This window comes from Anser cygnoides, chromosome Z, assembly GCF_040182565.1.
Source record: "Anser cygnoides isolate HZ-2024a breed goose chromosome Z, Taihu_goose_T2T_genome, whole genome shotgun sequence".
Taxonomy (NCBI): domain Eukaryota; kingdom Metazoa; phylum Chordata; class Aves; order Anseriformes; family Anatidae; genus Anser; species Anser cygnoides.
Window position 1 is genome coordinate 54818405 of NC_089912.1, and position 12224 is coordinate 54830628.

Sequence of the window (12224 nt, forward strand, 5' to 3'; positions counted from 1 at the left end):
ACAAGAGAAGGGAAAGATGCAAAGGAATATATGTCAGAACAATGTTCTGATTTATATTAAAGGGTGTTTTCTTTAAAAAGTAGTTCTATGGCAGGCATTTTGCTTCTTTCCTTACAGTGATGTTTCTTGCTATGAATTCTGGGACTTCATCATTGGTTGGGCTAATCAACACAAAAAATGGGGTCTCTGCTGAGCGATGCAGCCCATCGGTGACATAAAGTACAAAGCGGTCTGTCGTTGGCTCCATTTGCATGTGCCTGGCTTGTACATAGTTTATGTTCAGGGCTTTCAGGTGCTTCAGCTGAAATGAAGCTAGAAATGTTAAAGAGATGATGAGTTAGTGCAATCTGTCTTCTGTCCACTGGTCTGACATACCATAAACAAATCTGAAACTGTGTCCTTCTTCAAAGAACAAATCACTTGGATTTTGTAAGTTCTCAGACATTTTCTTGGCTGCCTTACTGAGTACTGAGGGAAAAGACACAGAAAGGCCCTCCCCTCTAACACTGTGCAAATCCCACTTCCAGACCTCAAGGCAGGGAGGGAAGGCACTTCCCTGTTCCCATGATGCTCAAGTGAGAGGACTGATGAGAGAAGAGGAGCTGTTAATCCTTCTCTTCCACTACTCACAAACCAGCTTTGGTGACTGATCATTCACAGGAAAAAGTCACTGGGATGCGAAAGCCACCGTGCACATTTCCACAGGAGTCTGCTGGACGTATGCCCTTCTCTACTGTGCCACTCTGTCCGTCTCAGTGTAGACTGCAGAATGGCCCCAGATAACAAGACCTAGAAAACATCTGGGGCCTAAGTAATTACGTTGATTGCTTTTAACTTGGCAGACCAAGAAACTGGGGACCAAAAGGCTCAGCAATGCTGGGTGTCCAGCTGAAGACACTAGTAAGCATTACCAGTACATGCACAGCACAGTTTATTCTGCAGAAGTCGAAACTGCCTTGCAGTATTTGAAGGCAGACAAGGCAAAAGACTGAAGTCAACTACCATCTCTATCACTTTTGCAGCTTTGCCTTGGAGAGTAACGCAGGATCCAGATTTTTCATATCCTCTGCTACAGCATTTTATTGACAGAAGTGAAGAGAGGCTGGGGGAAGCTTGCTTGGGAGAGTGAAGGCACAGAAAGCAGATTAATATTTCTTACTGCCACCTCTGCTGGATTGCAGCTGGAATGCATAACACAAGAGATGGCTTGTGCACTCCTAGTGCCAGTTGTTCACATCTGCATAGCTGCAGTCTCTCTTTGAATTCCCCCTACACAGTCCTACCGCTCTTAATTTGCCAGCTACTGCTTTCCCCAATAAGCCCACACTAATGCACACACCTGCAGCTACCTCTCCACAGCCCACCACATGGCCCTCTCTGTGTTTCATCTGCTCTATTACTTCATGTTGTGTAGACTTACCTATGCTTATACCAATGTTGCTCTTCTCAAACCCAGGAGAAGGCAGTATATTTTCAATGTAACCAAACTGGGGAGGAGAAACCAAGACAAACTCTAAGTCATCAGCAGTGGTGTCAGGGTCAGTGGCAAGCAAATGGTTAATGGTAAGGGCTGCTGAGGAGCCCTCCTCCACCACAAACTTTGCACCTGCACACAAACAATATGATAACCATTACTGCTTATTTAGTTCAGCTTACTATTGTTTTTGGTAACAAGAATGGAAATAATAACTAAGGAGGAAATGACAATAAATTCAGAGTTACTGAGGGCATTGTTTTGCTTTGGGGATTTTTGCTTACACCATCAACTTTCCCCATCATATAAGTAGAGGGGAAGGGTATCACAAAATCATTTTACTGGTAAGTTATTAAGTATGGTTTATGTGCTGCTCAAAATCACTTGTTACCTCTGTTTGTCAGAGCATTAATTACATGATAGCTGTTACGAATTGCTCATAATGAACAATTTTTCATGCATCACTGCTTAATTTCTCTGCTGGGACAATGCTTCATTTCCAGAACATTGCTTGGGTGATAGCCTGTAAATTACAAAACTACTCATACATATGCTTAAATATTCTCTGGAATACATACATATACATAATGCCTACAAACAAATGACATTGAAAAAGAAAAAGACAAGCATATGGAAAGCACACCTTTAATACATATACTACAAACCTCATCCAAAGCCCTGTGATTCAATGGAAATTTCACATAGTGGCTAGTTGTTGCATTAAATGTTTGTTATCAACGCTATTTCCTTTTCAGCTGAGAATTTCTGATCCTGAAAACTACTAGAGAAAGAGTGACTTCTCATCTATTCATTTCATTAGTTACATATATGGACTAGATTTGTTTCTATTCACTAACAGAATTAAATATAGATAATAAAATATTCCCTTCCTTGATACCTATATACCCATATAAACTAAATTTCTGTTGCATACTTAACACACAAAGGTATATAGATACTTATGGGTATGTTTTTGCGTTGTATAAACATGACAATTGCTTGGACCTAAGTTCTGGGATAAGATGTTGCTCAGTTTTACCCAGACATAGTTTACATGTACAACAATATACATGTGTAGATGGATAGGAGCAGATCTGAGCACCCTACTTTCTAGCCACATGATTTAAATATGCGGCTGAAGAGCCACAAGTGATTACTCATACTTGCACCTGCAACTGCATTTGAGGGTTGCACTGTACTAGTAAAAGAAAAAAAAATAAATAACAAATTCAATCTAAAACTTCTGCATGTTGATCTCAGCTGACTCTTTCTGGTGCTTAAAGAAAAAAAAAAAGAAAAGAAAAAAAAAAACCTGAGTCTTTAGCTGTTACATTACTGCATAGCCCACAATGTAATAATATGCTATAGTGAGAGGAAGCTTTCACCAGTTGCAATGGATGGTGGCTGGTTGTCCACTGGGAGTATAGTGATGTTAAGGTCATATACTGGGAATGGATCATGGAGTGGAACTGGGGGAGGAAGAGGTCTATCGTAACAGCAGTCTTTCACATCTGGGCCAGCTTCACCATCAGAAACAATAAAGGTTAAGATCTCAAAGGAAGGAGTCAGGCCAATCTCCCCACCTGGAAAACACATTGCAGGTAAGAAGAAATGTTTTACTGTAAGGAACCAAAACTTCACAAAGAGGCTTGGATCCTGCAAGGAGAGACTCCAGTATTTGAAATCAAAAGATGAAGACAGAGCAAAAGAACAACAAAAAAATGCCAGTAAAATAACTAGAATTCTTAATTTGGGCTGTTTGGTCCAAGGTTTGGTTTGGTATTTTTAAATAATTTTAATCAGATTACTTCTCTTCTAGAATAAAAAGCTGTAGACAAGTGTACAACTAAGTTAATATTACTGCTTTAATGTTATAATTTAATATTTTAATATTATAATTATAATTTAGTGTTATAATTGTAATATTCTTTCAATAATATAATATTCAATTGTAATAAAATTGCTAATAGTCCTCATGATTCTGTTCTGCTTGTACTGAAGCATGTTCAAAATGTTCTTTTGTGCAGAAAGGATTTTTTTCGAGCTGTGGGCTGATGTTGAATGTCACACAACAGGCCACAACTGCCACCCCTCACAAGAAGCATCTGAGGGTGCGTGCAGTCCCTTTCTCAGCAGCCCTGGCAGCCTGCGTCCAGTGCTGCTGCAAGTTGCTGCTGCTGCACTGCCTGAGAAGGAAAGGCAGTGACTCCCTGCCTCCCTTGCAACAGCTACTGGAAGCACATCTAACATGTAGAAAATTGGGAATGGCAAATACAGGTGACTTCACTCTTGAAAGTCAGCTTCTGCCCTTTATTGCCCCTGCAAAACACTACTATTAAAATTGCATTCACAGTATCTTTAGGATAGCACACAAAAGTTTGTTATGGGTGCCCATAACCAAGTACTTCCTTCTCTTCTTAAATGCCAGCTGTTCATTTTAGACAGCGCCAAGCCTGAAAATATCACATAAATTCCCCACGCTAGCACAAAATTACAGACTAATTACACATAAAACTGAGCCTTTTGGAAAAAAAAAAATTAAAGCTGTCATCAGAGATGCAGAAAACCTCTTTCATGCTAATAAAAGGACCAAATTAAGTAGGAGAGGGAGCTAACCAGCCGTTGATTTCCATGAGTAATTAAAAAAATGTATTTGGGGATTTTAAAGATAAAGCCACAGAATGACATCTTTCACCACATTCTCTTGAAGAAAATCTGAAAATATTTTACCTTGTGGTACAGATAAACTGTAAACTTTCCAAAAGTGGGTACCTATCTAAATTGGAGAGGCAAGTGGCTAGTACCTCAGGTTGTAAGCAGTTCTCTGTTAAAACTCTGCATCGTCATTTACAGCATTACATTACTTTATCTAAACATGACTAAGAAAAAAGTCAAAAATATTTTAGTGTCATAAAACAAAAAAAAAGATTCTATTTAGCTTCTATTTTAATATTAATATTGCTAAAAATAATTTTAAAAACAATATTGTATCTGCAGCAGTGAAAGATATTCTCCAGGATTATGTTGCTCTACTCTAATTTTAATTTCCAACAGTGATTTGGAGAACACATTAAAACATTTGATAGTAGTACATCATCAGCCCTGTTTCAAAGGCAGCTTAGTTTTCTCACTAGTCACAACATGTGGTTTCTCAGCAGCTCCTGCTGAGCTTCTGGGAAGATTTTATGGATTTAGGTTAAGATTTTCTGCCAAAACTATCTGACCACCTCCCAGTCTCACTTACCAGCATGCTTATATGTGACTAAACCAGAGATGACATCAGCCTGGGAGAAATGCTCCACAGCTACGCCCGCTTTCCTCACCACCCCATGGTAGGGCTGGCGAACCAGCATAAATATCAGTTTCATGTCATCACTGTCTGCGTCTGTGGCATAAATGTACTCGGAGGAGAGGACCACTTCTTCGCCCTCTGGGCAGTGTACCACAGGGACGAGGCCTGTTCGTAAAACGGGTGGCTCATCATTCACAGGCAACACCTAATCAGAAAGAGAATTTAAGATCTTTTATTCTTCATTTCAATCAAAGCCTGTTGTTTTAAATGCATTGCTTTCCAAACCAAACCATCAGCATAGTGTCACGGTCAGAGTACACTGAGCTCTCTGTGAACAAGACTGAACACAGCTGAATTAGGTCCACTGTTAAAATCCAGAGATGAAAGTAAACCAAACTAAGTAGACTGTGTAGAGGAAATGGAACACATATTGCTTCTGTCTTTACTTGCTCAATGATAAGGATGAAAACTTTGCTTAGAAGAGCCAACTGCATAGCTTTAGATTGACTGCACATCATTGGCAGTCATATTTATAGTTTGAGAAAGAAAACTCACCTCCCCATGTTTAATTACAGAGAGAACAGTTACAGACAGAAGAGCCCAAGCTGGAGCAAGCACAAATACCTTTCAACCAGTATGAGCAAAATTTGCTTTCATATTTGCCAAATTAACCCAAAAGCTAGGGTGAAAAAGGAAACCTAAAAAGTCCATTATCTCCCAGTTTCCAAGGTGTCCTGGTCAAAGGGGTATTCCATACCATCTGACGTCATGCTAAACAATATATAGGGGTGACTGGCCGGGGTGGGGGGCCGGCTGCTCAGGGATAGGCTGGGCATCAGTCAAGCGGGTGGTGAGAAATTGCATTGTGTATCACTTGTTTCGTACACATCATTAGTAGTAGTACTATTATCATTATTATTATTATTGTTATTATTATTTCCCTGTCTTAATAAACTGTCTTTATCTCAACTCACAGGATTCACTTTCCCGTTTCTCTCCCCCATCCCAGAGAGGGAGGGGGGAGGGTGAGCGAACGGCTGTGTGGTGTTTAGCTGCCGGCCGGGTTAAACCACAACACATGGGAATATGAAGATTTTCAGAAGTTAAGCTTTGCAGTCTTCTGCATGGGCAAATGCTCTCAGAAGTATGCAACACACTGACCTTGACCTGCAGGATGAACTCTACAGAGTGGACGCCGTCTGTGGCTGCAAAGAGGATTTCATCAGTAAGTGTCTCAGAGCCATCATGCCGATACCTGTGAGAAAAAGGAGCCACACTAATTTCACACAGAAAAAGAAGTTGTGCTTTCTGGTCATGCCAGACAGTATCCTTCCCCAGATAGAAAGCCAATCCCTGTGCAAGGGTTCCTATCAAAGACTCGCAGTTCTAAATCACAGTATGTTGATAAGGCTTATGGGGTCTCCTGTGTGAAGAACACCCCTCAGATAAGGCAGATATCAACTAGGAAAAAAGTTTCACTGAATCTTTGTTACTTGTGTTCTGGCTGCTTGTGAGCTGTCTATTAAACTTGCTTTCTTTCTCTCTGCAGTAGGTGCCCTCTTTGACTAACAGATGGTAACAAAGTCAGGGATCTCTAATTCTGCATGCATGTAGAAAGTCAGCATCCTGTTCTCACCCCAGACACAGCAGCAAAATTTGCATCTTCAGATTAATCAGTTTCAATACAAACTTTCTTCTAAGTTTGATAAATACCCAACTTCATTAAAAAAAAAAAATCTGATAACCATTGCATTCTTCGCAGGAACTACATGGCTGCATGGCTACCTCCTCGTCTGCATGAGGCATTGCTTTCTAGGAAAATTTATTTACATCAGACGTGGTCTCTAGCTCCGTTTACTGGCCACACTTCTGCTTAGTTTCCACAGTGACCTTTGTGGTCCTCTGAGGCTCAGGTGGTAGTTTTGGCCTGGAGCAATATTGCCAGAGCCTGCTGCAGTGAGAACTTCTTGCTGTAGCCTCTGCGCCTCACACTTCTTCACTGCAAGGGTCTCACTCATCCAGCTGGGACAGTCAGCCACCACAAGAGGAAAAGCAGCCACTCTTCTAACCTGACTGCCAGGGTATGCAGGTGCCCACAGGAAAACCTGTCACCTTCGCTCATGGGAACACCATCCAGCTCCACCACCCCATGCTGAGGCTGTCTCTGCAGGAGGAGGAAGAGATGCTCCTGTTTTGTGTCCACATCAGAGATGAGAACGTGTCCCTCTGTGACAGGGCTCAGGCCACCCTCTTCCACTCTTAAGTGGCTTGTAAAAACCTATATGGAGGAGAAATGCTTAACTGATATTTCCTACTTCATGTCCAAACATACGCTGAACAGAGCGATTTCAATTTGCTCTAGCATTAAGACATGTGACACCTTAAAAATCAAAACACCAAAGGCTTTAATCTTTTCTAATGCATCAAGAAAACCTAAAGAATGTACTAACTGTATGCCTTAATATGTAAAGCCAAGTCCTGATCCCATTCAGGGAGGCTCTTGACCTTCAAAAGCCAATAGGCAACAATGCAGAATAGGGATTTAGGAGTTGTGGTTGCAGCCCTCAGTTTATTCACTATAAAAAATAAATAAAATTAAAATAAAATAAATAAAATAAAATAAAATAAAATAAAATAAAATAAAATAAAATAAAATAAAATAAAATAAAATAAAATAAAATAAAATAAAATAAAATAAAATAAAATAAAATAAAACAAACAATCAAATAACAAACAAACAAACAAACAAAACAGGCAGATCAGGACATCTCTCTATATTTCTTTTTTCTACCCAAAGCCATTTCCAAGTCCTTCCACCTCCACCTCCCCATCGCCCTACCTCTGGGGCTTGGTTGTCCACAGGAAGAATTGTAATATTGAAGCAGATCCCATATAAAGTGCCACCGTGCTGATTGCTGACAGAAAAAACAAACTGCACTTGCTGAGGTTCAGGACCAATGTCCTGAAGTGGGGGCATGTAAGCAACTTTCATGTAGTTGACAGCATGCTGCAAAAAGTGAAGAGAGGTGCATGTAAGAAGATAATACGGGAGTATCTCATCCCCTCATTAGATGTTATCTGAACTCGCAAAATTAATTCCGGGAACAGTGCTCACAGTCTTTAGCTACTGACAATACTGTGACTAAGTGTATCTTTACTGAATCACAGAATGGATGAGGCTGGAAGGGACCTCTGAAGATCATCTAGTCCAACCCCAAAGCCGAGCAGGATCACCCAGAGCACATTGCACAGGACGGCATCCAGGAGGGTTTTGAATATCTCCAGAGAAGGAGACCCCACAACCTCTCTGGGCAGCCTGTGCCAGTGCTCTGTCAGGTTCAAACACTCAAAAACTCTTGTAGCAAATAACACCATCATATAAAGTAAGTGATTACAGAGGCAATGGCTTTACCTTCTTGATGGAAAATGAGCCCTTTAAAAATGCTGGTCCCTGAGCCTTTTCCACACTGTGACTTAAAAAAAAAAATCTAAACATAACTTTTATTACAATATCTTCCAGAGCAGATGAATTTGCCCTCACCCATACGAATAAACTGCACATCCTGCCTCCACAGGTAAGTGCAGGCAGGTGAAAGAGCCTAGAACAATCAACAAAATTTTTCATTCAAACACATATATTAGGCCTGGGATTAAGGAACTCTAGGCTCACAGTTCTCATCGTGTTATTACAATGGTCACCATTGTGCAGCCTTAAGCATACAGCAGGGTACGAAACAGGGTGCTTTAATAATATTCTTAACAAAGGCTTCTGTCAAACTACAGAACAAAATCCTGAAAAAGAACACATAGGCCTGTTCCAGCTTGGTACACAGCTATCAGTGGAGACACTGAGAAGAAACAGGGAAATGTCAGGGCCCCATTTCCACATTTTGTGCACTTTTTCTTCATATCAGCATTATGCTGCAACCAAATACAGCCTACCTGTCAGCAACTGCAGCCCTTGTTGGTTTCACAGAATCACAGAATCATCTAGGTTGGAAGAGACCTCCAAGATCACCGAGTCCAATTTCAGAGGGAGAGTTATGTTTGCATACTCCAGAAATGAAGCATGATGGAAATTAATTTTTAAAAACTGAGTTGAATTAGGAAGCAATTGAATTAGCTCTTCTAAAACAGTGTTCATGTGATAAAACTGCACCTTATTTTTCACTGCTTGTTTTCCTGTCGGGAATAAGCTATATGCTTAGGACTGTTCTTAAAAGTGCTTGGTACTGATTATAGTACCAGCTAACACAACAAACCTGAGTAAATGACCTCAGTGCAAGAGCAGTAGGATCCTTGACCATTTTGGGGATGGTGTCCACCATAAACAGCTTCCCAGCGTCTGAGTAGCTGTACAAAAATATGCATGTTACATCCTGGTTAACAATATTAAAGAACAGGTTAGAAAAAAAAAAAAAAGTCACATAGCTAAGTCTTGCCTTTCAAATTAGCTTTGCACTCCCAACTGCACTGAAAGGAAAAACATTTTTCTTTCTTCTGTCCCTATTATCAATTCAAATTTTATCATAGAAGACTGACCAAAAGAAATATCTTTTGGGATGATCAAAAAAATCATCGCATACCTCATAAGCAAGCTCTGGGTTTTCTACTAGTGTGTCTCTGCACATCGCAGGTACCAGTTTCAGTGCAACTGTGTCCATTTACACCACGTGCAATGCTAGCCCATCATTTTCTTTTTACTTACACAACTGCATCTGTCTGTATATAAAAAGGAAGGTATTTCTTCCTATAAACTGCCAGAGTCAACTAGTTTTCAGCCAGACATCTTTCCAATGGAGACAACAGCAGTAACTAACAAACTGGATAATTATGTACCTCATCAGCTGAACAGGGAAACTGCCTAAACACCCTGCTTCCTCAGCTACATACTGATTCTCTGTATTTTCAGGTTAGAGTTGAAAATGTTGATTTTCAGCTTAAACTATATGGTGTCTGGAGTTTGAAATTTTCTGTTTAGTAGATTGTTGCCAATGCTATCATGAATTTACCAAACAGTGAAGCAGCATCAGACATGTAAATTGCTATTACACCTGCTTGTCGCATGTCCCTGCTGTCCCCTGCAGCCTGTCTTGACTGCAATTCTGCTCCATAGGTTCCTGGTCCAGGAGCTCACAGTGCCATATATTGCCTAGAAAAAGCTGTAGCACCTCATCTTCTCAGGCTGGGACAGCACAGGTCAGAACCAGTCTATCCATTAGGAGAGTTTCTGTGACTTGTAATACAGTATCCCAAGGGCCAGTGTAAAGTGAAAACCCAACCAAAGGAAAGAAAAGATTTCAGGTGCATTTCTTCTACTTTCTTGTGCATGCTATTGCCACTGATTTTGCTCTCATTCCATGAGGCTTTTCCCTGACCCACCTGGAAGGTACGAGTCCACACCTACCCATGCATGCAAGAGAAAAATGGGGAAGTGGTTATGGTGTATGTGAGTTCCCTGTCTTGCTCTTCCACATCTATGAAGTGAAGATGTTTCTTAGTGAGGTGAGCAACCTCTGTCTCCTTAACAACCAGGTGACGGGTCACTCCTGGGGCTTCTCTGGGTAGCTGATCATCCACAGGGATAATTTGTACCATCATCACCTAGAATCAGAAGTTGGTAAAATCAGCAGCCACTCCTCTTGATGAGAGACTGTCCAAGCAACTGTTTGCACACAAGCATATACAGAAATAACTGGATCACTGGAATAAATAACAGTTAATTGCAGAGCCCATAAATGTCAACAGCATCCCTTTAAATAAAAATCAAAGTTAAATTCAGTATGTTTGACCTCTGAGTGGAATAGTCTGTTCTCTGTTGATTTCAGGAGTACTGTTTGTTGTTGTTGTTGTTGTTGCTGTTTTTGTACCATCCCCAAATCCAATATTTTCAGCATTTAATTTTATGATATGGGAAAAAGGTCACTGAGAATGGATGGTATTTTTCAGACAGAGAGAATTACCCTGTGAAAAGCAAGAACAGGAACTAGCCCTGAAGGATATGTGGTGATGACTATGGTGACAGCAAACAGAAAAGACCTATCCCAATTTGACTTGAACGTCTTGCAGAAGTTGTAAAATCATCACCTGTTTGAAGGAGAAATGGAGGGCCCTGCCAAAGATGTGTCAGTGTCGTACCTGTGGCTCCGAGAGATTGGGAGGGTCATGGCTATCACACAGCACGAACTCAAGGGAGTCTTCAAATACTTCTCCTCCCAAATGATGATAATAAATTATTCCATTAAACAGATCCCTCTGAAGAAAACTGCTGACAGGATATCCTGTTGAATTAAAGAATATGTCTTCTATTCAATAGTGTAAGACTTTAAACATTCATAAACACTATCCATTAGCTATTCAAGTAACTAGTGAAGCGTAATGACCCTTTTCTCACCCTAGGTAGGGCAAGGTCTTTAAAATGTTCTCTGATTGTCTTCCATGTTTCCTGAAGATCACCAACTTCTTTTCTTTGTCACTAAGCAATCATTTAAATAATGAAGCAATGTAGAAAATGGACCTGGAGCTCTAAGCAGAGGATAACAGAATGCACATGGCTGTCAGCCTCTCCATCTAACACGGGGGTTTCTGAGTTCAGTTCATCTAATAGCTCTGAACTTTTTAGGTATCCTTGCAGATAAAGTTACTCCTGACTGGCCCAAAACCTCTGGAGGAGAAAAAATAGAGTAGAGAAATAGGTGGAAGACTCAGGGCTAAATTGTGTTCGTATTTAAAATTGCACTTCAAAAGTGCAAACAGAGACCACCATTAATTAATTATTAGGATTTACACTATAATAACAGCACAACTTTTCCTGAGCCAAAGTAAGTCTAATTGTTACACATAAAGCAGTCTAAAAAGGAGTGGGAAAAGAAAACTGTGCTATTGTGGACGTGTTTCATTACCTATTAAGTTTGGCCCTGGTTTCTTCATGATTTCTCCAGCCTGTGGTGGCTTGGTAATGTTGAACACTATGTAGTCATCACTGGAATCCATGTCAGAAGCTTGAAGCATGGAGACCTGAATCAGGATCATCTGTCCCTCGTGAACCTCAATTATCACATTGCTGATCAGAAATGGAGGGCTGTCATCTTTAGGAAGGATATTGATTGGAAACTTATGGCGAATACTGTGGGAGCCATCAAAAATCCTAAACACCACAAAATCCTTAGTAGAATCACTGTCATCATGATGGTAGTAAACAACTCCAGCCTGAATGTCAGAGACTGTGAACATGAATCCTTTCCCTCCTGTCAAAGCAGTGGAAGAAAATGTATCAAAAATGTGTAATTCAGCCCAGAGGAGAATACTTCCACCAATATAAATGTTACAACGGTAAAGACAAGGAGAATACATTTCTAAACTTTCTATTAAAAAATAAAAAAATAAAAAATCACCTACTGGAATAGTTAAGAATGCAGAATTTACAACTGTGCTATCAGGCAAAATCCTGCAAATGTC

General features: G+C 40.3%; 1 protein-coding gene across 15 annotated transcripts in view; it reads right to left on the bottom strand.

The window, feature by feature from the left end:
* The window catches only part of FREM1 (FRAS1 related extracellular matrix 1), an 84543-nt gene that overhangs the window by 33894 nt on the left and 38425 nt on the right, over positions 1-12224 (bottom strand). For 12 of the 15 annotated variants that reach the window (XR_007158741.2, XM_013193555.3, XM_013193557.3 and 9 more), the window contains 11 exons: positions 11669-12013; positions 10905-11047; positions 10174-10370; positions 9029-9119; positions 7606-7773; positions 6836-7044; positions 5928-6021; positions 4719-4971; positions 2860-3057; positions 1421-1606; positions 116-312 (listed from right to left, as the gene is read on the bottom strand). Coding sequence is in view for 12 of the 15 variants with exons in the window: in XM_013193555.3 (XP_013049009.3) it covers positions 116-312; positions 1421-1606; positions 2860-3057; positions 4719-4971; positions 5928-6021; positions 6836-7044; positions 7606-7773; positions 9029-9119; positions 10174-10370; positions 10905-11047; positions 11669-12013 (2081 nt within the window). In the remaining 3 variants the exon portion in view is untranslated. Of the gene's footprint in view, positions 1-115; positions 313-1420; positions 1607-2859; positions 3058-4718; positions 4972-5927; positions 6022-6835; positions 7045-7605; positions 7774-9028; positions 9120-10173; positions 10371-10904; positions 11048-11668; positions 12014-12224 lie in introns of those variants that run through there. The other 3 variants (XR_007158742.2, XM_066989065.1, XR_007158743.2) reach the window with 3 other exon arrangements.